Source organism: Elephas maximus, chromosome 4, assembly GCF_024166365.1.
Source record: "Elephas maximus indicus isolate mEleMax1 chromosome 4, mEleMax1 primary haplotype, whole genome shotgun sequence".
Taxonomy (NCBI): domain Eukaryota; kingdom Metazoa; phylum Chordata; class Mammalia; order Proboscidea; family Elephantidae; genus Elephas; species Elephas maximus.
Window position 1 is genome coordinate 107,417,451 of NC_064822.1, and position 26,429 is coordinate 107,443,879.

Genomic DNA, 26,429 nt, shown 5'->3' on the forward strand with positions numbered 1-26,429 from the left:
TGGGCTCCCCCCATCATCTCCCTGGAGAAATTGGGGTGATTAGGGAGGAGAAAGCAGGCACAGGTCTCTGCGGAGAGAGGAGGGGATGGAGGTGCTATGAGCAGCTGAATCAAACAGCACAGGTGGGAAAACACCCAGTCTCATCACGAGACCTGAGTTTTAGTGCCTATTCTGCTACTGCCTTTCCCTCCCTGGCCTCAGTTTGCTCCTCCATTAAATGAGGGCTTGGTCCACATGCTATCCAAGGCCCTTTCCAGCTCTGAAACTCCAGGATTTGAGGAAATCATGTGATGGTCCTGAAAGAAATTGCAGCTCCTGGCCCACCCTCATTCTAGGGTTCTCTAGAGCTTTCTGCCTGGCAGGAGGAAGGAGCCTGAGGTGTGAACTTCAGTTCTTTGTGCTCTCACTCGGTGGCAGGGAGACAAACTGACCTCCATAAACTGAGGTGTGACTGCTGCCTCCATGTCTGCCTGAGGACTGTCTCACAGGGCTGTTAGACACAGGAACCGTGTGACTCCTGTGGCATCTACTTCTCCAGGTTTCAGGCAGGGAATAGGGTTGGGATGGTGGTCATTTCCAGAGGTGGTTGTCCAAGATGCCTTTCAGGAATAAGCACTGAAATGGACAGAACAGAAACCATTGCCTTCCTTCACCTCCCACCCCCACCCCAACACAGATGCCGTCTGTCAGAAGCAGACAACAGACGGTCCAGGGGTCCATCTGTGCTAATGCTTCACAATACAGTCCCATGTTTCCCCACTGCCACCCCCTCGGTCCCTCAGCTGATGGCCACTTTGTGGTGCCAAGAGAGGAGGTGGGGGGAGAAAGAGGAAGGCACAAGGGAGCTGGCTCTTGGCTCTTTGCAATCCCCAATCCACCCCCTGCCCCTCAGCAAACAATCCTCTAGCCATCTGGACGTGTGCAATCCCTGAGAGGTGGAAAAGCACCCTCCCCCGCATCCACACCTCCTACAGGGGCTGGGGGCCCAGGGGCCTGGGGATGGGGAAGAGACAGATGGAGGAAGACAAGGAGACATGACAGACCTGTGAACTGAGACAGACAGGAGATAGAGAAAGCCTTCCCTCCTCTCCCTAGGTAGACGTGACCACTTGCCCTCTGTACTCCCTATGTCTTGCAGCTAACACAGCACATGGTACATCTACATCTCCCTGCCAGACCAAGAGCTTCTGTAACCCCAGTGCCTAGCCAGTACCTGGCATGGAGCAGGGCTTAAATGTTGAATGAAGGAAGAATTGAAGAAGACAGCATCACATAGAGGTTAACACTGCAGGCCTGAGAAACCAGGCTGCATGGATTTAACTCCCAGCCCTGCTACTGAGTGGCCTAGGGCAAGTTACTTAGCCCTTCTGGGCCTGAGTTTCCCAGCTGTACGGGATGATAACAGTACCTATTTCATAGGGTTGTTATGAGGATTAAATGAATTAATCCATGTATGTGCAAGTACACACACACCACAGTGCACATGGTACATGGTAAACGCTCCATAAGTGTGAGCTATAAAGGCATGACACAGACTTGGAAAGATTGGAGGAGGAGGGGACAGATGGGGACAGCGCACCTGTACGTCACTACCTCCGTTCAGTGGCCAATGTCTGGATGTGGGGCCCCCACCTTCTGGTGCTGACGCCATGTGGTGGCTAGCTGCTCTTCAGATGCCAGGCACGGCCTTCTATTTCCTCCTCTCACTTCTTATTCTGGTACTACTGACGACAGAGATTTTGGCTGGGCCATCCCCGCCTCTCCTGTGGGCTGGCAGCCACAGTAACAGCCCTGGGGATGGTCCCTAAAGCAGCTGCTCAGCTCAGGCACATCTCCCTCCCTACAGACAACCCTACAGTAAGGACCTGTCTGCCGGCAAATGGAAATCTGAGCCCCAACTTCAGGAGCTGAGGGGAGGTTTATCCAGAAGGGGCCACTCCTGATCTGCTGAAGGATTCGCTGAGGGATAGACTAGAACTAATTAAGCCTCCTGCTTTCTAGCTTTCTGCCTCTTCCCTTTCTTCTAGGCACGGGAAGGGGAGGCAGACCCCGTCAACTCTCCTCAGGAAATCCCCGGCCCCCTCACTCCTGGGGGCTTCTGCACTGTCAGGTCAGGGGCTTCTGCTCCCTCCTTCTTCAGGGACTTCACCCCCCAGCCCTCTGTCCACACCCCTTCCCCTGCACAGCGCAGCAGCCTCTCTTTCCTTGCCTCAAGTCTCCCGCAGCCCCCTGGATCTCCTTAAATCTTCCTCCGGGGTCCCCAAACCCCTTACAAGGTCGCATACTGCCCCCTTCCCAGGCCCTCCATGAGTCTCTAAAGCCATCCATCCCCAAATTTCAATTCTGGCTCACATGCCCCCTTACAGACCCCCTCCAGGTATCAAGGAGCCCGCGGGTTCGCCCTGGGGCGCCCTGCTTCTCCTTTCCCCTCCGAGGAGAGGTTTTCCCCACTGAGGGCCCGGGTCCCCAAGTTCCCCGGACACCAAATTCCCCAGCCTCGAGCGCTGGGGGTGGGGACGAGCCCTTGGCTGGCTGCCTTGGCGACCCGCGGCCCCAGGGGGCGGGGCCTGCCGCTCTGGGGGTGGGGCCTCAGGGAGGCCACGCCCCTCGCGCCCTGCTCCCTGCCGGCTCCGGGAACCTATAAAGGGAGGAGACCCGCGGCCGCCGGGCTGGCATTCCCGAGCCGCTGCCCGCGCCGCCGAGCGGAGCGAGCGCCGCCGCCGAGGGGCGCCCCGCGCCGGAGCCATGACCCTCCGCCGCCTCAGGAAGCTGCAGCAGAAGGATGATGCGGCGGCTGCCCCGGACCCCGCCGCCCCGGCTCCGGACTCGGAAGTCGCTCCCGCCGCCCCGGCTCCGACCCCGGCCTCGGGCCCCCCGGCCGCAGCCGCCGCCCCTGGCGCCCCCGGGGACGAGCTGTACGCGGCGCTGGAGGACTATCACCCCGCCGAGCTGTATCGCGCGCTCGCCGTGTCCGGGGGCACCCTGCCCCGCCGAAAGGTGCGTCCTCCCACCCCAGTAACCCCCGCGGCCCCCCAGCTCTTAGTGTGCTCCAGCGTCCCTTCCCCAGAGCCTGGGAAAGCCGGTAACACCCCCATCAGTGCCTGCTGACCCCACAACATGTCCACTGAGTCGCCCCCATTTTTCCCCAGCCTGTCTGACCCCCCTCGACGTGTTCAGAACCCGCTCACTTCCCTTCTTTCCCTCCCCAGAAGACTCCAACCTCCCCCACCCCCAGCCCCTGCTGCTCTGAAGGCTGTGGCCCCCGCCTCCAGACCCCGCCATCTCGGTGGCTCTCAACTCCAGTCCCTACACGCCGCCGCCCCATCTCACTCCCTCTGTTTCCTTCCCAACACCCCCGACTCCTACTCGCTCCATCTGGCTTTCTGCACCCCCTTAGTTCCTCCTCTCCATGTCCAGGTGTCTCAGGACCCCCTTGCCAGGGCTTCTCCTCCAGCTGAAGCAGGGAGGGCTAGAGATGGGGTCCTGCCGCTTCCCCAGACATGTTGAGGGTCCGAGAGCCCTTGGTGGGAGAGGGAGGGCAGCTGGACGCGTCGTGTGAGTTCTCACAAGGTGGACGTGCGTGGGACCCCGCTGACTTGGGAAAGCACGCCCTTCCGAGGGGATGGCCCGACTCCTGGGTTCTGGGCCTGCTGCCTTGCAACAGGTCAGGGGTACTAGGGCCACAGCTCCCTGGACTCTGGCCGGGACCGGACACGGTGGGAGGGGTAGCAGGGCACCCGCGGGGCAGGAAGGATGCAGGCCGCACCCGCCCTCTGAATCCCACTCGCTGAGGCTCTTCCTCTGGCCCGAGGGGACATGAGGGACATGAGCGCCCAGAAGCAGAGACTACAAGACCCAGGTTAAGACGGGCCTGGTGGCCTTTCCCCACTCAGCCCCCTCCTCCTCCCCTGTCCCCCGGAATCCCCCCCACACAATGAACAGCTTGTTGAGAATTTGCATTTTATGAAAATCCGGTTGAGAGACAAAGGGGTCTCTCTATGCTGCCCAGTCCCTCCTCCTTGGCCCATTTGGGAACTGCCCCCAGCACTGAGGCTAATCTTTGGTTCTGGAGAAAGAGGGCCTCCTCTCTTCCTTGACTTGGGGCAGCTTGAGGGGAGGATTGACAAGGGCACAGACCAGGAAGGCCAGAGGCTGTTTGGGACATACAGGGAAAGGGCCGATCTGAGACAGGGCCTCCCACATGGAGCAATAATTTAGGGAGGAGGAGAGACTGCTTTAGTTTCTCTAGGGTCTTGAAAAGGTAGGAACCTTCAACTCTGTCACCCCTCCCCCCCCCCCCAAAAATCTCCCAATCTCCCTCCTTAAATTTAGGGAGTTTTTTATTGGAGGTCTGAGATTTTTTGTCATAAAAAAAAATGACAATGTCAAAAGACCCAGGTGAAACTGAACCTACAGTTGGGACCCACATCTGGTCCTGAAACAGCATGTGCTGTGAGGGACAAGGCTCTGCACCTTTGTCCACTGCCCTTCCATATTCAGCCTGGAATTTGGGCCAAAAAAAAAAAAAAAAAAATTTTTTTTTTTTTTAGGCCTGGGGCTCTCCACTGTCTCTGACTGAGAAATTAGGTGGAGAGTGACCTGCCAGCAGGGGGTCCCCAGAGTGCCTTGATAGGTGAGCCCAGGGGCCCCTGCCCTTCTTTGAATCTCACCTGATGAGAGCCCCTGCCTCAGCTTTAAGGGTCTGGAAGGCTTGAACCCTAGAGACATTCGCCCTGGGGATGGAAACCATTCTAAAGTAATGAAACTCACCCCCCGACCCAGCTTGGAAACCTGCAGGGGGTAGAGGTTCACCCATCTGGAACCCAGAAAGGCTGTTATGCCCCCCCCCCGCCCCATTCCCTGCAGGCTGTGGGGGTAAAACCTGAGGAGAAATCTGTGGAGTGACACAAATAGTGGCACTCAGCAACTAGTTACACCAACAGCAAAGCAGGTGTGGAGCTGGGACCGGGGACAGACAGGCAACAGGAACTGAAGTGCTAGGTCCAGGGCTGCAGTCCAGGTGAGGGACCTCCCAGAGTAGGGCTGTCTACATCTGCTCAAGCACAGCTACCTTCTCACCTGCTGCTCCTTCCCTCTTCCCTCGCAGGGATCAGGATTCCACTGGAAGAATCTCGGCCAGAGTCCTGAACAGCAGCGGTGAGTCACCGCCACCCCAGCCCCTGCCCTGGTCCACATGCGTGAAGTGCTGGGGGAGAGGGGAGAAGAGAGCGTGACAGCCAGGGGTAGTCATTCTCCACCCCTTAAATACGGCTCCCTGATGGGAGTCAGGGGCAGGTGGGGGTGTGGGCTGTGTGAAGGGGGTGGCAGAGAAAGGAGGTGGGGACTTTTGAGTCATCAGGTGCTCCTCAACCCACCCCCAGTCCCTGCCAGTTACCCCTCCCTGGGGAGCTCTAGATCAATGGGAGATGGGAGAAGTAAGAGAGGGCTTAACCCAGGCCTCCTGGGCTCTCCTGAGCTGGCTCAGTGAGCCCCAGCAAGCCTCATGATTCAGGTCGTGGCCAAGCTGTATCCAGCTGCCTGGCCTGGCTGCCCCTGCCTCCAGTGTCTCAGTCTATGCTGGTCCCATCCTGTGAGGCCCTCTAAGGAAGGGTCATAGGTGTGGGCAGAAGTAAGTGCTCGCCCCAGGGCCCCGGACCCTACAGTTTCCCTTCTCTGCCTGTGTTCCAGCCCTGATCTGGGCATGGGGTTTTCTAAAACAGATCAGCAAACTACAGCCTGCTGGCCAGGTTGGCTTGTTTGGCCCTTGAGCTAAGAGCGGTTTTTACGCTTTTAAAGGGTGGTAAAAATAAAAACAAAAAACAGTATGTGACTGGTATTTTGGCCCACAACTGAAAAAAAAAAGCCTATAATATTTACTATTTGGCTCTTCACAGATAAAATTTGCCAGCCCCTCCGAAAAACCACAGGGGACTGGGGTAGACTGAGAGCTCCCAGTCACCCCTGCCCTCCCCCTCCAATTCCTACAGAGGAGAAAGGCCTGCCCTTCAACAGTGGGCAGGGGCTCAGGTTGGAAGGGGCTTAGGCTGGAGCCTGGAGTTGCTGCCCAGCATTTGAGGGGGGATATTGGGGTATCTGGTTTTTTATCTGGGTAAGGCTGGGACCTGAGAGGCCTGGGTCATTTCTGAGACTGGGAGACTTGAGGGGGCCTCTGGCAGCTGCTTTAGCTCTGCCTCTGGCTGGGCGGGAAGGAAGGGGGTGGGGATGGGCAGAGGAAACTCTGGGCTCCCCCAGCAGGCCAGGGTCTGGAGCAGCTCCAGACCATTGTGTCCAGCGGGCAGGCCTTCAGTGCGGGAAGGGGCGGCCTCCGGGCTCCCCTCCCCCAGCCTTCACATCTGGTGGGCTGGCCCCACCGCAGCTGGGAGGAGCAGATGTGGTCTGGGCTGAGCCTCGTGACTGGCCTTTAGGGGTGGGGCTAGCCCTCCCCCAAAGCTGTGGAGCAGAGGAGGCTCCAGGCTGGGGCCTCAATTTGGGGCCTTGGCTAGTCAGAACGAGGCACTCCTGAGGTTCACTAGAAACCTCCTTTCACTGGGTATGGCCCTAGCCACCCTCTGGTGCCTCACCCCACTGGTGGGTGGATTCTGTGCTGCTTCATGGGGTTGGATCTGGAGAAGGAGTTTCCAACAATCTGTGATGGAGACAGAATTGTCACTGGAGACGGTGAACCCTGCCTGGGTTTTAGACCAGACTCCAGCGTTAGTGGAGGGTCAAGCTATGGAACTGGCAAGCTCCTTTTGACTCTGACAGTTTCGATGTGATGTCACTGTGTCTTCTGCAGGAAAGTGCTGACACTGGAGAAGGAGGATAACGAGACCTTCGGCTTTGAGATCCAGGTGGTATCTGAGTATTGAGTGGGTGAGGGTTTAGGAGGCCGGCCTGAGGGATGGATGAACCTTATTCTACCGCTAGACTGAACACCCCTTTGCCTGTTATAGACCTATGGCCTTCACCACAGGGAGGAGCAGCGCGTGGAGATGGTGACCTTTGTCTGCCGAGTTCACGAATCCAGCCCTGCCCAGCTGGCTGGACTCACACCTGGTGAGGCTTAGGACACAGGGCTCTGGGAGAGGAATAGGACCTTGCTCTCAAGCAGAAGGGGTGACAGATCTCTCTTGAAATCAGTTCCCCTTGTTCTTCCTACTTTGGGGAGGCCAGAAAGGAGAGTGGATAGAATCTGGGCTTTGGATTCCATCAAATTTGCCACTTACTCTGTGACCTTGAGCAGTTCTATCTGTAAAATGGGACTAATAACACATTCTCCCATCCCAGGGGATGAAGGAGTCCCTGGGCACAGAGCTCGTGCCTGGTAAATAGTAGCTGCAGCTAGTGCTGCTCTCCTGCCTCCTCTGGGGAATCCAGGATGGCAGGAGTTCAGCAAGGAGCAAAGTTCCATTAGATCTGGTTGACCTGGGGATCAGGGTCTATGCTGCTCCCAGTCTGCCCAATTCTGGGGCACCTGTGTTACTTGCTTTAACAAGGAAAGGATGCCTGCAAAATCTGGAATCCCCCGGTTCTAGGAAAGAGAAGTCTGAGATTTCACAAATCAAACTCCCCTACTCCAATTCCATCACCATTTTCTTCCCTAACCCCTCACCTTCTTGCCCACTTACTGGAAGTCCCTGGTAGCCAACTTTGCAGTAGTAGTTTTGGATCTATATCTTCTTTTTCACAGGAGAAATGAGCCCTTAGAGATGGTGGCATGCCCTGTCTAAGGTCAGGAGCCCCTGCAGTGGCACAGGGTATCAGAGGGGCCAGGGTTAGTTCTCCGTTTGATGCTACCCACCCTGCCTCTTCTCTGGCTTGAGAATAGGCTGTGGGCTGTACAGAAATAACCAACTCTGGGGTCAGCCATGGGGGGCTGGGAAGGCTCAGTCTGTGGGGACAGAGCTTCCTGAGGGTGGAGTGAGGATCTGGGCATATGAGAGCCCAGCCCCACTGAAGTCCCTGACCTCTGGACTGGGGGTGCTAGGACAAGCTGGCAGTCAGCTAGGCTGTGTGCAGTGGAAGATGGCTGCGGTTTTGTGAATGTGCTTTGAATTGGATGGTGAGAGATAGTAAAAGGGGTCTCCTCAGAACTGTGAAGAGCGGGGAGGGGGTTCTGGAGTATTCTGCAGGGTTATTACGCTTACCCTTTCTGGCTAAGGTAAGGGGCAGGAAGTCTACTGTTATGCCCCGTGGAGCAGATACTGACCCCCTCTCTGCCTGGCAGGGGACACTATCGCCAGTGTCAATGGCCTCAACGTGGAAGGCATCCGGCATCGAGAGATTGTTAACATCATTAAGGCATCGGGCAATGTTCTCAGGTATGTCCAGGCACCATGGTTCCTGGGGATTCCGGGGCTCAGCCTTTGGGTGTTTTGTCACCCTGCCTACTCACTTAGCCTCTGATGCCCAACCTCCTCAGGCTGGAAACTCTGTACGGGACATCAATTCGGAAGGCAGAGCTGGAGGCCCGTCTGCAGTACCTGAAGGTAAGGTAGCCCGGTCTTGGCCAGGCTCTGCTCCTCTCTTCCCACACCCCTGCCCTTACATACCCACTCTTTTTTGGGGGGGATAATTTATCTGTCTGAGCCTCCTTTTAACCTCGAGGTTTCTTTTTGTCTGTTTACTCCTTGATCCTTCAGTCTGTGTCCCATCCCCTGCCAGCTTCTTGCTAGCTCCTGACAGTGGGGTGGGGGTGTCTCTTGCAGCAAACCCTGTATGAGAAGTGGGGAGAATACAGATCACTAATGGTGCAGGAGCAGCGGCTGGTGCATGGTGAGTAGATGCGGGTGTGAAGGGCCACTTGCTCACCTACAGGTACCCCTATCCATGCTTCCGCCTAAGATCTATCTAGTGGGTTATTCTCCCACCAAAGGGAGAAGGTTTGTGAGCTACTATTTTGAGTATGGCGTCCCTGGGTGGCACAAAAAGTTGAATACTTGACTAATATCCTGAAGGTTGGCTGTTCGAACCCAGCCAGCAGCTCCCAGGGAGACAGGCCTGATGATGTGCTTCTGAAAGGCAACAGCCTCAAAACCTATGGAGCAGCTCTCTTTCGCACAGGTGGGGTTACTATGAGTCAGATGGCCATTAACAAGGGCACTTTAGGTACAATATTCTCCTGGGTTGTGCACACACACCTAGTTTATTCTCACAGCAACAACCCTCTGAAGATATTTATCTTATGATCCCCATTTTATAGGTGGGAATACCAAGGCCCAAAAAAGTTGTGTCAGGTCCCTTCCCTGGCCCTGTGTAACGGTGGTCTTCATAGGAAATTTCAGTTTATAATTTCTGCCTTAGAGGCGGAAAGTGGGGCTCAGGGGTTAGGACTTGCCTAGGGTCACCCAGATGGTCACTAGGAAGGAACTCCCACCCATACCCCCTGATCCTCTGCAAAGGACAAATCTGGCCACAGGCCTGAGCCCAACCTCTGTGTCCTCTCCCCTGGCAGGCATCGTGGTGAAGGACCCGAGCATCTACGACACGCTGGAGTCCGTGCGCTCCTGCCTCTACGGTGCGGGCCTACTCCCGGGCTCGCTGCCCTTCGGGCCACTGCTCGCTGCACCCAGGGGCTCCCGCGGGGGCGCGCGGCAGGCCCGGGGCGACGCCGACGACGCGGTCTACCACACCTTCTTTGGGGCCGCAGAGCCACCCGCACTGCCGCCCCCGCCACCCCCCGCCCGCGCCCCAGGCCCGGGCCCCATGGAGGCCCTGGCCTCAGGGTTGCCCCCCGCGCCAAGGGCCTTGCTGAGCCGCAGCGCCAGCGTGCGGTGCACGGGCGTCGGAGGGGGCGCGCCGGGCGCACTCTGGACTGAGGCCAGTGAGCAAGCCTTGTGCGGCACCGGCCTGCGCAAAACCAAGTACCGCAGCTTCCGCCGGCGGCTTCTCAAGTTCATCCCCGGACTCAACCGCTCGCTGGAGGAGGAGGAGAGCCAGCTGTAGGGATGGGGCGGGCAGGGGAAGGTATTTATTTATTTATTCGTTCCAGCCAGTGCAAAAACGAGGGGGGTGAGGGGACCCCGGGAGCCCAGAGCAGCAGGAGAGGGTCCTTGCCAGCTCTGTAGGCCTGGTTGGTTCCTGACATGTCTCTTTTGCGTGGGGAGTCCAGACTTCTTCCCTCCTCCTCCAAACCACAGCGCGAGCTGGCAGGGGAGAGCCTGGCAAGCTTGGGGTTGAGTGAGGTTCAGGGGCCTAAGATAGGGCAGTCTATCCTATGTGTGGGTCAGTAGTGCCTTGTGGGGTATCCAGGAAAATTCCCGTGGGGGACCTGTACCACAAAAGCCCTCTTCTCAGCTTTACTCGATCCCTCACCCTTAGCCTTGAAAGGGGGACATGGCCCATTGTGGGTCATTCTCCCACCTCTACACATACACAGTTCCAGTTAACCAGTGGGCCCCTGAGTGGGGAAAGGTGCTGGCCCCCTCCCTCCCAGCCTTGACCCTTAAGGGCTTGGCCACTGTCAAGGGCCTGTAACTAAGTCAGGTCAGGCTGGGCAGGGGTCCTGGGTTCTCTGCCCCTTGGGGGACAGCAATAGGCACATCCAGGTGGGGTGGGGGCAGCAAGACTGTTCCACCATTTTCCTATTGTTGCTTCTGAACCACAGACTGTATAAAATTGACGGTTTTTTGCATCTGTATCAGTGTGGTGACTGCCTGAGGGGGAGGATTGGGCTCGGGCAAGCTCTGACTCCACCGCGCATCCCCCCACTCCAAACACACACACTCTATATTTTACATCTCATTTGCTTGGAGCCTGCAGCCAGGAAAATCGTCTGGGAGATTTCTACTTGTATGGGCCTGAACTAGAGGCCCCACACCCTCTTCAAAACTTGGGCCTCTTGTTTAACTAAACCTTGAGCCTCCCTCCCCAAATACCCACGACAGGTGGTGGCCAAAGCTTGTATAAAGTCCTTTACTATCCCTGTGGAACTCCTGGTTCTTCTTCCTTCCCCAGGCCTGGGGCTTCCCTTGAGGGGCAGGAGCCAGATCTACAGGGTACCTGAGCCATTGTCTACCCAACTTGTGACAGGTCCAGTCACTGGTCACTCCATCATTGTTATAAAACGCCTCAATGATTTCCCAATACTTAACTAAAAATAAGATTCCAACTCCTCATGTGGGAGCTGACCCCTGCCTGCCTCGTTTGTCTCCCCCTCCTGCAGCCTGCTCTGGCCACTGGCCGTCTGGCCATGTCTGGCACACCCAGACCTCCCCTGAGGCCTCTGCACAGGCTCTTGTCTCAGACAGCGCCTTCAGAATTCCGTTGCCACCCAAAGTCCTTCCCACCCAGTCTAAAATATACTCCTACCCCCTCTGTTGCTGCGTCACTGGGCCCTGCTTTATCCCTACCTAATACTCATCAGCATCAGAAATTGTCTTGCCTTTATGGGTTTTGGTTTTTGTCTGCCTCCTCCCCATTAGAAGGTAAGGTTCTTGAGGCAGGACTCAGGACTCTTTTCTGTCTTATTCAGTGCATTATTTCTTGCCTGCACTAGCACATAAGAGCAAAAACCAAACCTGTTGTCAAGTGGATTCTGACTCATGGCAACTCCATGTGTTACAGAATAGAACCAAGCTCCATAGGGTTTTCTTGTCTGTAATGTTCATGGAAGCAGATACCGAGCCTTTCTTCTGTGGTGCTCCTGGGGGAGTTTGAACTACCAGTTTTTCATAGTCAAGGATTTAACCGTTTGTGCCACCCAGGGACCAATCTAGCACATATAGACCCTCAATAAATACAGTATGTACTCAAAGCGTCTCCAAGAAATAGTCACCACCTTCTGTGAAGTGAGGGAAAGTAACCTGTCCAGGGTCATGCAGCACTGGTGCAGTGCTTCTCCCTGGCAGTAATCAGCATACAAGAGGTGGCTTTAAGAGGTCTAAGTGACACCTCCCCAGCCTGGCCACTGCCATCATCTCCCCCTACACTACCACATTGGCCTCCTGAATGGGTTCCTTGCTTCCTCTCTCACCTCTCAACCATTCCTCTTCACACAGCAGTCAGGGCAATCTTTTTAAAAAGGAAATCAGATCACAACCCTCTTCTGCTTAAAATCCATTCTGGCTTTCCCTGGAGTAAAAGTATAAAATCCAAACTCTTTACCATGACTGATCCATAACAAATTGTCCCTCCAGGCAGACAAGTACAGACAGCACCCCTTCTAGGTTGACAGCAGCCACACAGACCCAACAATTTGGGAGCCTTCGTGCAGCGTACGATCTTTGCAACTATGTGCTGGCGCCCTGCGTGAAGCCCTCCAGGATCTGGGCCCTGCCTCCTTCTTCAATCGTGAATTATTTCTCCTTCCATTTCACTTTTTATATTTAAGCCACGCTATTTTTTTTTTATTCTTTCTATCCCTATTCCTCAAATATGCCACACTCTTTCCTGCCTCTGGCCTCTGCCCATACTGTTCTTTCCAAACCAAAAAAACAAACCCACTACTGTCGAGTTGATTCCAACTCATAGGACAGAGTAGAACTGCCCCATAGAGTTCCCGAGGAGCGCCTGGTGGATTCAAACTGCCAGTCTCTTGGTTAGCAGCCGTAGCACTTAACCACTACGCCACCAGGGTGTTCACTGTTCTCTCCACCTGGAATGAATACCCTTCATATTCTCTGCAAGACTCGTTCCTCCATTCTTGTGTCTTAGCTTGAACTTTACTTCCCCAGAAATAGTTCCCTCTGCCCCATTCTTTTTTTTTTTTCAGTCATCAATTTTTGTTGTTGCTGCAGAACAAACACCAATTCCGCTTTTTCTACCCTTTCCATTTAGGGACATTGATCACTCTCTTCAATTCGCACAACCATTCTCACCCTTCTTTTCCAAATCATTCCTCTTCCATTAACATAAACTCTCGCTGCCCCCTAAGCTTCCTATCTAATCTTTCAAGTTGCTATTGTCAGTTTGATCCCATCTAGATAGTTCTTCAAAAGAACACAATGCTCAACGTGGACGTTCCCCACTATTCTTTGTCTCAGATCCCCTATTTTTTTCCTTCATAGCACTTACTCCCAATTGGTAATTACACAGATTTCTTTTGTATCTCTCTTTTGTCTCTGTGAGAGTAGAAACCCCAGTCTTGTGTACAGTGCACCCCAGGGCCTAACACAGAGCCTTGCGCACAATAGGTGCTCAACAAACGCTTCCCAAATTAGTGAATACCTCCTCCAGGCCAGCCCTGCCTGGGGATGGCCACCATCTCCCCACCTCTGGGCAGGGGGCGAAGTGGGACCTCCCTTGCTCCATCTGTAGCTAGCATCTGTGGGTCCCTCTCACGAAATCCCCCTGGGGCTGGCTAGTGGCTCCAGCCAGGGAACTTGCACCAGGCTATCCTGAGGAGGGAGGACATTTGATTAAGAAAATGGTAGCTTCCCCAAGCTCCCTGTTTGAACAGCTGCTCTGCAGAGATGACAAACAGCAGATCCCAGGGGCCCAGGTCTAGGGGAGGAGCCCTCTAGCACTTTGGTCCCAGTGCACAGGGCTGCCAGGAGACCAGCTGCCTGGGCAAAGCCTAGCACCTTGTGGGGGCGGGGAGCTGGAGGGGCCTTCCTAGCTTTCTCCTCCCAGAGCAGATTTCCAACCCTTCACCCACCACCCCATCCCCCTGTGCAGCTAGTCTGGGGAGTGATGACAGTGCCCCTTTCCCCAGCTTAGCTCAGTCAGGCTGCCTGTGTGCACCCTGGGGAGGGTGAGGGGGTGCCCAGGGCGGGGCTGGATCCCACCTCTCAGCTGATGGGATGACGGCACCACACAGCAGCCTCCTCCCATGTAGGTGGGTGACAGCGGGTGACTAATGTGCGAGCTGCGATGCTAAAAATTAAACCAAGGAGCGTGTTCAGCGGAGGGGGTGGGGGTGGACGGGAAAAGGAGCAGAGACTCAGAATAGTGTGTGGTCAGTATTTCCCCTGCCCTGCCTGCCTGCCTGCCTCCTCTTTGCCTCCCACCAGCCTTCTGCTCCTCTAGCAGCCTCATGGGGCTCTGGGGGAGGCCTTCCCCCACCCAAGGCCAATGGGATCCCCAATACAGGTTTCCTTCTCCCCACCCCCTAAATAATGCCAGAAAGGAGGAGAGTGGGCTCCACTCGATGTCTCAGGCATGGTGGGCTGAGGACTCAGCCCTGCAGTTGGACTTCTAGTCTGAGGTCCCTGCAGAACCCTGCATCTGCCCCTAATTCCCCAGCAAGGTGGATGTGTACCCCGAGTCCCCTGGCTCTGCCCAAGGGCTGGGAGGGAAGCAGAAGGAAAGGACAGGAGACTGTTCTCCAGAGCACCTCCTATGTTCCTTACATTGTGCTTAGCACTTTCCCTTTCATCACCTCACTTAGGCCTCACAGTATATCTGAGAGCTATGTATCACTGTCCCCATTTCACAGGCAAAGAAACTGAGAATCAGAGAGGTTACGTAGCATAGTTGGTACCTTGCAGAGCCAGGATTCTCTCATATCTCTTTGGCTTTAGAGCCTAGCCTGGGGAGAGGGAAAGTTTCCTGGAGAAGGAATATGAGGGCAGGTCAAAGGGGCTGTGAGGAATGAGCTGAGCCTCTAAGGTTGCGGCTTTCACTTGTGGGTAGAGAAGGTGGGAGCCTGGGGGGATATGGAAGGTAAGACCTGAAGGAGCAGTCTGAGATGGGCTAGATAGCAAAAGGAAAAGGAGATCAGGTCCAGAGGGATCAAGGTTCTGTGGATGTGGGTGCTGTCCTGGAGTGAGGTGAGCACATTCCCACCAAAGGGGAGGGGGCCCTTGGGACTTGGCTCTAGAGGGCACAAAAGAGGCTTGGGCTTGCAGAAGGGCTTTGTTGGCACATGCAAGAAAACCTGTTAGAAGGAATGAACCCATGAATGCTTTCATTTTCCCAGGAAACCAAACTAGAAAACTTGAATTGAATGGCAGCAGAAAGAGAAGTGAGACAGTAGAGGGCTCACCGTCCAGCCAGTCATGAGGTTGGGAAAGTGAGGGAGGCTGTGGGACTACCCAAGGGTCAGGAGTGACAACAGGTTGTCAGGCTGTCTGTTTGGGAGGATATCTGGTCCTGCAATGACTGGTGGATATACTGACCTTAGGAAGGAGTGATGAGCTCAGAGAACTAAGAGAGAAACAGGGGGTGAGGAGAGGACAGGGGGCAAAGGAGGGTTCTTCAATAGAGTAAATTAACAGCCAAAAGAGATGAGGAAGACGCTGGAGAGGAGAGCAGGTGCATTGGATCCCTGGTGGTGACCTCAGAAAACTGCACTCTCTCAGCCTGACTTACAGAGCTCAGAACCACAAAACCACAAAAGCAGGGAGGGGGCAGAAGTGGGGTTCTCTTATCAGTCAACAGGCCGTGAACACCTGCTCCCCTCTTTTTGAGCCCATCTCTTCAGTCTTCCCTCAGCCCCATCCCACATGCCTAAAAACAGAACCTCCTCTGAACTCTCCAACTCTTGATGTGACACCCTCAAATTGTATCTGGTCGCCATTACATTTCCCCAACCCACTGTGAGCTCCAGAGGGAGTGAGTCCTACCCCGTTCACCTCTGTGATCTGCTGTGCCTGGCACAGGGCCTGGCACTGAGTGGGTATTGGAACAACACTGAATGAAGGAAGGGATGTCTGAAGGAGTGAATGAATGAAAAAGAATAATAAACAGTGAGTTCAGAACAACAACCTTAATTGATTTCAACCAACATACCTTCTCTGCACTGAACCTTGTATGGTCTAAAAGCTCAGGGACTGGGGGTGGGTTGGGGAGTGAGGGGCAGGGTGGGTGGCAAGCACGCTTGCTAAACTGCAAGACACAAGAATTTTTGCTGTTAGGGAGGCCTAACCTCACTGAATTTTCCATTCCTGGAGTCTGGCCTTTCTGGAGAGAACACATGAATTTATGCAAAAAGTAAAAGTTATGCAAATATTGTACTTCTGGGCCTCTTTCTCCACTGCACCCCTACAAAGTCACTTAACAGCCCTCCTCACAGCTGATCTGGCCCATTCAACATCCTCCCCCCCCACCCCCCGGAGTCACAGACCACCCAAGTCCCAACACACAGCACCTCCAAATCTTACTGACTGAAGGCCCAGCTCGGACCCCAGCTTCTCTGAAGACTGGTTGCTGGCTGAGGGGACAGGAGACTAGTGATTAACAACAATAGCAGCAAGTCTCTTGGGGGACATTTAACTGTCACTTTGAGGACTAAGGTGTGCCTGACCCAAGCCATGGTATTTTTAATCACCTCATACACATGGCAAAGCTGGACAATGAAAAAGGAAAACTGAAGAATTGACACACTTGAATTGTGGTGTTAGTGAAGAACATTAAATACACCAGGCACCGCCAGAAGAACAAACAAATCTGTCTTGGAAGCAGTACAGCCAGAATGCTCCTTATAAGACAGGACCGCGAGACTTCGTCGCACGTGTACGTGCTATCAGGAGGGACCAGTCCCTGGAGAAGGATATCATGCTTAGTAAAGTAGAGGGCCAGCGAAAAAGAGGAAGACCTTCAAAGAGATGGATTAACACAGTGGCTGCAACAATGGGCTCAAACATAGCAATGATTGTGAGGATGGTGCAGGACATGACAGTGTTTCGTTCTGTTCCACACAGAGTTGCTATGAGTCAGAACCTAGCAATAACAGAAGCCCTACCCCTACCCTGAAGATTCTGATTCTGAAGCTCTAGGGTGGTCTGGGGACTGCTGGGTGGTGTAAACGGTAAAGCGCTCGACTACTAACGGAAAGGTTGGCGGTTCGAACACACCCAGAGGGGCCTCAGAAGACAGGTCTGGTGATCTGCTTCTGAAAGGTGACAGTCTTGAAAATCCCGTGGAGGTGTTCTGCTCTGACACACATGCGGTTGTCATGAGCTGGAATCAACTCCATAGCAACTAAACAACGAAGGTGGTCTGAGCCGGCTGCATTTTCAAAAGCACTCCAGATGCTCACTGAAGAGTTACTGAGTGGATGCTGAATGAAGGTGGTTCTAGAGACCTCGGAGCCCACTCCACCTTGGGGCTCCAAGCACTGACAGAGCCCCCGCCCACAAGCAGTGGCGTCTTGCTCTGGGGGCTGAAGACCTGGGCCTCCCACTGCCACAGAACCACTTTCTGCCTGGTGTGTAAGCCTTGGTATGGTGGCCGCCATCTCCTCCGGCAGACTGGGAGCTCTTGGAGGGCAGGGATCCCATGAGACACATCCGTACCCTACTTTGGGTGGAGTGGGGGGCGGGTGGTGAGACACACACAGGTATCCAGGACCTGCTAGTCGACTGGTTATAGACAGTGCTCAGGGGTGAGGGGAGGAAAGGGGAGGCTGCGGCCAGGGACAAGCAGGCCAGGGCTTCCCCGCAGGGCAGGGGCTCCTCAGGCGCTCATGTCCTAGGCCAGCGCTTGGCAGGGGATATCTGACTGGTGGTGGAGCTGCCCAGGGGCTCTAGGCCAGCGCTTGGCAGGGGATATCTGACTGGTGGTGGAGCTGCCCAGGGGCTCCAGGGTTGACCTTCAAGTTTGGCCTGGTTGCAGTGGGGGTGGGGGTGCCACTCCAGTCCAGTGCGAGAGCTGGAGTCATCTGGGTGCCCCCCTTCCCACCCAGGCCTACCCAGGGGCTGAGGGGCTGAGGGCTAAATTGCAGGCAGGTTCCAGCCTGGGAGTGCAGCTGCCTTTAGCTGGGGTGGGGTGGAGCTGAGGACTCAGGGTTGTGTTTTGCTGGGAGCTGGGAGGGAAGCAGGTGGCAGAGCCTGAGTAACTGCCACTCGGAGCAGCGCGTCTTACCGCCTCGGAAAGTCCCACAGACATTCGGCTCCCCCTACCTGCCACCCGGACCATTTAGCTGCACACGCCCACCCCTGTCCGTCTGCACCCTCAGCGCACTGACGCCTCGCTCTCCCGGGTGTAGACACGCGGTGCCCCAGCACCCTTGACCCAGCACAGACACCGACACAGTCCCCCCGGGCAGACCTGCCCTGCAGGTCCACCCTTCTTTCCTTGTCCTCCCCCACCAGTCTCTCCTCTATTCCTTGCCCCCTAAACCCTTGGGGACCCGGGCGAAGCGCCGGGCAGAGCTCCTCCCCGGTGGGTCTTGGAAGGGGCAGGTCTCGGCGGAGGGCGTGGCCCCGGCAGGTTTGCAGAGCTTGGGGTAGCGTCGCCCTCTGCTGGGCAGACTCAGGAACTACTTGCCCTTTTGGTTGCGTTTTTTCCCCACCCCTCTCGCCACCTGGTCTCAGACCCACCTTGACCTCTCCGTCTTCTCTTTTCCCTTTTTGACACGACCCCTGTGGGACTCGGAATATGTAGGGGTGGATCGTGGTCTTAGATATGCCACAGACTATCTGCACAAGAGTCTCTGCCTCCCTAAGGCTCAGTTTCTTTCCCTGTGAAATGGTTGTTAGAAGGACCAAATGCAGGAGAGTAAAGAAAGATGGAGTCCCTAGGTGGTGCAAAGAGAAAGGTCAGAGGTTCGAGTCCACCCAGAGGCGCCTCGAAAGAAAGGCCTGGTGATCTACTGCTAGAACATCAGCCACTGAAAACACACATGGGGTCTCCATGGATCAGAGTCAACTAGATGGCGACTGGTTTATAAAGAAAGACACAGTAAACTGAAAAGGACCATCCGAGTGTGAGGCGTTTTCTCCTGCCTTCTGGAGAGGAAATCATCTTTCTCCCCGCCCCCAACCCCTGATGGAAGGAAAGGCACAATTCACCCCACAGACAACATCACATTCTGATGTACTGCCTTTCCGTTTTTTTTAATACATATGTATTAAAAACACAACAGCAACAACAAACAAACCCGGTGCTGTAGAGTGGATTCTGACTTATAGCGACCCTATAGGACACAGGAGAACTGCTCCATAGGGCTTCTAAGAGCAGCTGATGGATGGAGTCCAGCCGCTCATCTTCTGGTTAGCAGCCATTGTGGCCATATTCTAACATGCTGCTTTAGGTTCTGCTTTTTTTCCCCACGTGCACGACTCACGGTTAAAATCTTGGATTCTGGGGTTAGATAACCGTGGGTTCAAGACCTTGCTCTGTGACTTTATATTTCTGCCCTCCTGCAAGCCACCTAGCCTCTATCTATCTCAGCCTCAATCTCTTCATGTGCAAAACGGTGAAATGCCAAGAATACCCACCCACGTCACCGGTTTGTGGTAGAGTCCTGCACATACGTAAGTATTGACATGCTACCTGATATTATTATATTTTGAGCATGACTAGTCTTCATCAGGGAGCCCTGGTGGCACAATGGTTAAGCACTCGGCGGCTAACTGAAAGGTTGACAGTTCGAACCCACCCAGTGGCTCTGTGGGAAAAAGACCTGGCGATCTGCTCCTGTAAAGATTATCACCAAGAAAACCCTATGGGGCAGTTCTACTCTGTCACATGGGGTTGCCATGAGTCAGACTGGACTCGACTGTACCTAACAACAACAGTCTTTAGTCACGATTCTTGGAGAGTGTGTGGTGTTCTGTCATAATGGTAAGAAAGGGGAGACTTTGATCCTTAGTTGCCTCTGACCTTGCTCCCTCGCCAGCACTTTTCTTGCCCATGTGGTCCTCATTATTCCTCTACCAAAACCCACTGCAGTTGGGTGGATTCCGACTCACAGCCACCCTGTAGGACTGAGTAGAACTGCCCCATAGGGTTTCCAAGGCTGGAAATCTTTTTTTTTTTTTTTTTGTACTTTAGATGAAGGTTTACAGGACAAACTAGTTTCTCATTAAACAATTAGTATACATATTGTTTTATGACATTGGTTAACAACCCCATGACATGTCAACACTCTCCCTTTTTGACCTTGGGTTCTCTATTATCAGCTTTCCTGGCCCCTCCTGCCTTCTAGTCCTTGCCCCTGAGCTGTTGTGCCCCTTTAGTCTGGTCTTGTTTTATGGGCCTGTCTAATCTTTGGCTGAAGGGTGAACCTCAGGAGTGACTTCATTACTGAGCTAGAAGGGTGTCCAGGGGCCGTACTCTCGGGATTTCTCTAGTCTCTGTCAGGCCAGTAAGTCTGGTCTTTTTTTGTGAGTTAGAATTTTGTTCTACATTTTTCTCCAGCTCTGTCCAGTACCCTCTATTGTGATCCCTGTCAGAGCAGTCAGTGGTGGTAGCTAGGCACCATCCAGCTGTCCTGGACTCAGTCAGGGGTAGGCCGTGGTAGTTGTGGTCCACTAGTCCTTTGGACTAATCATTCCCTCGTATCTTTAGTTTTCTTCATTCTTCCTTGCTCCTGAAGGGGTGAGACCAGTGCAGTATCTTAAATGGCCGCTCACAGTCTTTTAAGACCCCAGATACTACTCACCAAAGTAGAATGTAGAACATTTTCCTTATAAACCGTCTTATGCCAATAGACCTAGGTGTTCTCCCAGACCATTGTTCCCACAGCCCTCAGCCCAGCAATTCAGCCCCTCAGGGAGTTTGGATGTATCTGTGGAGCTTCCATGACCAAGGCTGTAAATCTTCATGGAAGCAGACTACCACATCTTTCTCCTGCGGAGCGTCTGCTAGGTTCAAACCACTGACCTTTCAGCTAGCAGCCAAGCGCTTAACCACTGCGCCGCTAGGGTTCCTTATTATTCCTCTAGGGTACCGGAATTTGTCCATCTCAGGGCCTTTCAATGCTTCCTCTACCTGGAAGGCCTTTGCCTTAGGTATTCGAGGAGCTCTTTTGCTCCCATCCCTGCTACACTGTTGCTTTCTCAGAGGAGCCTTCTCTGGTGTTCCTTTATAACTAACACCTTCAGTCCCTCTCTAGAGACTTCAAACAAAACCAAAAGAAAACAAACTCATTGCTATGGAATTGATTCCAACTCATGGTGACCCCACGAAGTTCAGAGTATAACTGCACTCCACAGGGTTTTCTTTTCTTTTTGAGTCCCTGGATGGTGCAAATGGTTGATGTACTCAGCTACGAACGGAAAAGTTAGAAGCTTGAGTCCTCAGAAGAAGACCTGGTGGCAATCTACTTCTGAAAAAAAAATCAGTCACTGAAAACTCCAGCAAGCACAGTTCTACTCTGACACAAATGGGGTCGCCATGAGTCAGTTGACTCCATGGCAGCTGGGTTTTTGCAGATGCAGGAACTGGAGCTCAGAAAGGCTAAATAGGCAGCTCACAGTTCTTCAACAAGGAAGCCAGAGAACCAAGATTCAAATTCCAAATGCAGGTCCGTTTGGGCCCAGGCAGGGGAGCAGGCAGCAAGGAAGATTCTGAGCTTCGGCCCTGCTCCCACACTGGAAAAGAAGCCACTGGCAGGTGCTCCTGTCTCAAGCAGGCCCCGAGAACAGCTGGAAGGTGATGCTGGTCACAGTGAGGGACTGCCTGAAGCTGTGCAAGCTTTGTGGGGCTGCAACTCTGAGCAGGCGCTGAATAGGGTCTCCTCATCTCCACAAGGTTTTCTTGTCTGTTGTTATGGATTGAATTATGTCCCCCAAAGATACGTGTTGTAAATCCTAACCTCTATGCCTGTGGTTATAATCCCATTTCCCGAGGTTGTCTTTGTTAAATTAATGAGGCAGGATTAGTGTAGGTAGAGTGTGTCTTGAGATATAAGAGAGATTAAACAAGCCAGCAGCAGAGGTAGGGAAGAGAGATGCCAAACCACATGAAGATCACCCAGGAGCAGAAGCTCAAAGAGACAAGGACCTTTTTCCAGAGCTGACATAGAGAGAAAGCCTTCCCCTAGAGCCAGCACCCTGAATTTGGACTTTTAGCCTCCTAAATTGTAAGAAAATTAGTTTCTGTGTGTTAAAGCCATTCTCTTGTGGTATTTCTGTTATAGCAGCACTAGATAGCTGAGACAGCCTTATGGGAGCAGATTGCCAGGCCTTTCTTCCACACCACTGGGTTGAAACCCTTCCGTTAGTAGCCAAGAGAACCATCTGCACCACCTAGAGACTTCTCTAGCCACTTGTTACTGCTATCCTTAGAATCAGTTTTTGACTCTTAGCAACCCCATGTGACAGAGTAGAACTGCTCCATAGGGTTTTCTAGGCTGTAATTTCACAGGAGCAGATTGCCAGGTGTTTCTCTCGCGGCAGGGCTGGGCGGGTTCAAACTACCAACTTTTTAGTTAGCAGCTGAGTGCTTAACTGTTAAGCCATCAGGATGCCTTCTCTAGGCACTTACCCTGCGTTAATTTCTTCATAGCCCTTCTCAGTACATAGCATGATGTCACATGTTTTACCTGTCCCCCCTCCCCCCCGCCCACCGCGAATATATCTTCATGGAAGGCAGGGACTTTCCAAGGTTTTTTCCACCTCTGTGGTTCCTAGGGAAACCCTGGTGGCTAGTGGTTAAGTGCTACAGCTGCTGATCAAAAGCTCAGCAGTTTGAATCCACTGGCCGCTCCTTGGAAACTATGGGGCAGTTCTACTCTGCCCTATAGGGTTGCTATGAGTTGGAATCTCCTCGATGGCACCGGTTTCCCCCCTGCCCCCTTTGGTGTTTCCTAGAAGACTGCCTGGCACGTAGTAAGAGCTCCATAGATTTTTGTGTAAATATGGACCGCTTTCTTTTTTTTCAAAGAGGCAGCAGTACCACTTGTGTCCAGTAGAGGGCACCACCACACAGCACTTTGGGGTCCCCTGGGCCGGTGCTGGGCTAGAAGATATTTATAAAGCCCACAGGCCTCTCTCTTTCCGTTCTGTGGGCGCTCTGACGGCTGTGACCGGAAACTGAAGGGCCCCCTGCGCTAATCTGCCCTGGCAGCACGGAGCTGGCACTCCCCGGCCGCTTCATCCGGCGTGCTCCGGTGCCGAGGCCGGAATACCCTGCCCGGTGTCCTGGACACACCCCTTAGCAGCTGATGCTTCTGGACAGATCACACCCTGTCCCGAGCTCTGCAAAATGAGGGCAATGACATGCGCTGCGCTGCCCGCTCATGGGTTTGCTGGGAGGCCCAGAGAGGAGCATGTAAATGTTTTGTGAATGTAAACGCAAGATGAATTTAATTTATACACACCCATTGGTAATGGGGAAACCCTGGTGGCACAGTGGTTAAGTGCTATGGCTGCTAACCAAAGGGTCGGCACTTCGAATCTGCCAGGCGCTCCTTGGAAACTCTTTGGGGGCAGTTCTACTCTATCCTGTAGGGTCGCTATGAGTCGGAATCAACTCGACGGCAGTGGGTTTGGTTTTTTGGTTTATTAGTAATGGAGGAACCCTGGTGGTGCAGTAGTTAAGAGCTGTGGCTGCTAACCACAAGGTCGGCAGTTCGAATTCACCAGCTGCTCCTTGGAAATCCTATGGGGCAGTACTACTCTGTCCTATAGGGTCGCTGTGACTCTGAATAGACTCCACGGCAACGGTTTTTTTTTTTAATTAATAGTGGAAGGAGCCCTGGTGGCGCAATGGCTCAGCCGCTAACCCGAAGAACTGCGGTTGGAGCCCTCACCAGCTGCTCACTGCTCCGCAAGAGAAAGATGTGGCAGTTGGCTTCCATAAAGGTTACAGCCTTGGAAACACTGTGGAGCAGTTCTACTCTGTCTTATAGGGTCGCTGTGAGTCAGAATCCATTTGACAGCATCAGAAGCAGCACGTGAGTATTGGTAGTGGCAGCAGGTTGGCAACAAAAGAGAGATTAGAGGGTACTTAAAGGGAATTGTAAGGCTAAACGAACGTGGGTTTATGCAGGGGATTAAGACAGTGAAGGAGAAAGAAGTTAAAAATAACAACTACCTTTCACCAAGGGTTTCTTAGGAGCCAAGGTTGAGGAAAGTGATCTCTAAACATCCTCTAATTATAGCTAACACTTAGATGGGGCTGACCACGTGCCAGGAACTGTTTAAGTGCTTTATGCACAGAAACTGTTTGAATTCTCACAACAGGGAGATGGATAGTATCACTGGTCCCCACTCAACATGTGAGGAAATTGAATTATAGGGAGATTACATAATTTGCCCAAGGCCACACAACTAGACAGAGCTAGATACAAACCCAAGCAATCTGGCTTCCAGAATTTTTTTTTCTCCTTTTTTAAATGAGGTGAAATTGGTGTAATATACCAAAGCCTAAAACCAAAACGGTTGCCATCGAATCAATTCTGACTCACGGCAACCCTGTGCCCCTAAGCATTTCAGAGTAGAACTGTGCTCTATATGGTTTCCACGACTGTGACCTTTTGGAAGCAGATCACCTGGCCTTTCTTCTGAAGTGCCTCTGGGTGAGTTTGAACTGTCAGCCTTTTGGTTGAGAGCTTAACCAGTTGCCCCGTGCCGGGACGCCTCACATAACACACAATCAACCACTTTACAGGTGCAGCTCCGTGGCATTTAGTGCATCCACAATGTTAAGCAACTACTGCCTCTCTCTAGTTTCAGAACTTTTCATCATTTTGGAATGTGTTTTTAATCCCCCATGGTCTCAACCACACAGCAAAGGAGACAGTATTCCCATTTCCCAGATGAGAAGCTCAGGCTCAGCAAACTTACCAAGCTTGCCCAAAGCCATGCTTTGAGTTCAGCTTAGTGACCAGGCTGTACCTCACAGTCCCCACAGGCACCAGGAAAGGGGCTGCAGAGACAGGCACGAGGCTTCCTCCAAGGGGCAGCAGGCACACCTCCTTCTGCCTCTGAGGTGGAGAGGAGGATGAATGGATGGAGGCTGCAGGACTGAGAGGACTGAAGGAGAGGCTGCCTGGTTTGGTGGCCTCGGCTTCATGGAAGGAAAGTGACCAGGCCATCTGCCAATCTGGGCTGGAAGGAACCAAGTGAAAAGTGTGCTCAGAGGCACCAGGCTGTCCACAGTGATCCCACCCAGGGCTGTGGGTGCCCCCACACAGCTCTGCAGGGTGACCAGAGGCTCTGAGGGGCTGGCCCAACAGTGGGAAGGGGGAGCAGCCCATTCCTTGTCACAAGTCCCTCTCCAGCCCAGCCCCTGGCCCCCAGCCTGTTACATGAGCTGCTCCATACCCAGGGGCTGCAGATAGCCATGACTGTGACAGGCTGGGCCGGGGGGCATGATAAATGGTCCTTAGGAGTATCAGCTGACCGCCCCACGTTCCTGAAATGACCTGACCACTGGCTGGCAGCTCTGGTTACCCAGACCTCTCTGGGAGGTGGCCCTGCCTGGCCTGCAGAGGAAGGTTCCAAAATGACTCTGTGTCTGGACATTTATGGTGTGAGCGCCTGAGGGATTGTCCTACTCACAAGCCTGAGCTGAGGCAGCTTGCGGCCACACTGTGCCCACCGGGCAGCCTCACTGGATGCTAGGAGCCAGAGGTCTTGACCACACAAGCAGGTTGGGATCACTACAGCCAGCACCAGAGAAAGCCAAGCTCCCAAGCTTAGAGAAGAGGAGCCCGAGCCATTGAAGAGAGTGGAGGTGCTGGCAGATGCAGAAGGGGCCAGGGCTGCAGGCAACATTTTTCCAGGACTGCACTCCCCTTGTACCCCCATTCCTCACATCTCACAGTCCTCTCTGCCACTGCACCCATGGGTCCTGGAGACAAGGAGGTGCCACCTACTCTGATGCCCGCTGGAGAGGACAGAGCCACATGTCCCCTCCTGAGAGACCAGGCACATACACCCCTACTCCTGAGAGCACCTTGGCCATGCCTTCCAGACCATGGTGGGGGGCTCTAAGTGACTAAGATGCTGTCCCAGTGATTTAACATTACATCTCTGTGAAGTTCTGTGTTCTTATCGTTTAAACAATTTTTGTGTGTTTTTTAATCTTGTTACTTATATACATCTTATATGAAAACTACAGCATTGCATTAATATTGTTATCATATAAAATTAATACAGCAGATATAACAAACAGCACAATGTCTGTTAAACATGTAAACGTAAAATACACAAAGCCATACTGTGCAAGTAAGAAGAGGAATGGACGGTAAATTGAAATGCACCCTGTGGGGTGGGAAGGCAGTGGATTGGACATAGGGGGGTGCCATGATTGAACTGTATCCCCCCAAAATATCTGTCAACTTAGCTGGGCCATGAGTCCCAGTATGGTGTGATTGTCCACCATTTTATGTGATTTTCCTATGTATTGTAAATCCTATCACTATGATGAAATGAGATGGATTAGTGGCAGTTATATTGATGATATCTACAAGATTAGGTAGTGTGTTAAGCCAATCTCTTTGAGATATAAAAGAGAGAAGCAAGCAGAGAGGCAGGGGGACCTCATACCACCAAGAAAGCAATGCTGGGAGCAGAGCACATCCTTTAGGGCCTGAGGTTCCTGAGCTGAGATGCTCCCAGACCAAGGGAAGGCTGATGACAAGGACATTCCTCCAGAGCCGACAGAGAGAGAAAGCCTTCCCCTAGAGCTGACACCCTGAATTTGGACTTGTAGCCAACTAGAAAGGGAGAGAATAAATTTCTCTGTTAAAGCCACCCACTTGGGATATTTCTGTTATAGCAGCACTAGATGACTGAGACGGGGGTAAAAGGAAAATATAATAAAATGAAATAAGATAGGTGTCAAGTCCAGCTGTATGGTGATCATGGGGT

General features: G+C 53.3%; 1 protein-coding gene across 1 annotated transcript; it reads left to right on the forward strand.

Moving 5' to 3' along the window:
• Window positions 1–2,686: 2,686 nt before the first annotated feature.
• On the forward strand, window positions 2,687–11,075 carry TAMALIN (trafficking regulator and scaffold protein tamalin). Its single transcript, XM_049883182.1, has 8 exons — window positions 2,687–2,997; window positions 5,108–5,157; window positions 6,797–6,851; window positions 6,954–7,056; window positions 8,228–8,321; window positions 8,423–8,489; window positions 8,709–8,775; window positions 9,455–11,075. The coding sequence occupies exons 1-8, from the start codon at window positions 2,746–2,748 to the stop codon at window positions 9,943–9,945; spliced, it is 1,179 nt and encodes a 392-aa protein (XP_049739139.1). The 5' UTR covers window positions 2,687–2,745; the 3' UTR covers window positions 9,946–11,075.
• Window positions 11,076–26,429: the final 15,354 nt, after the last annotated feature.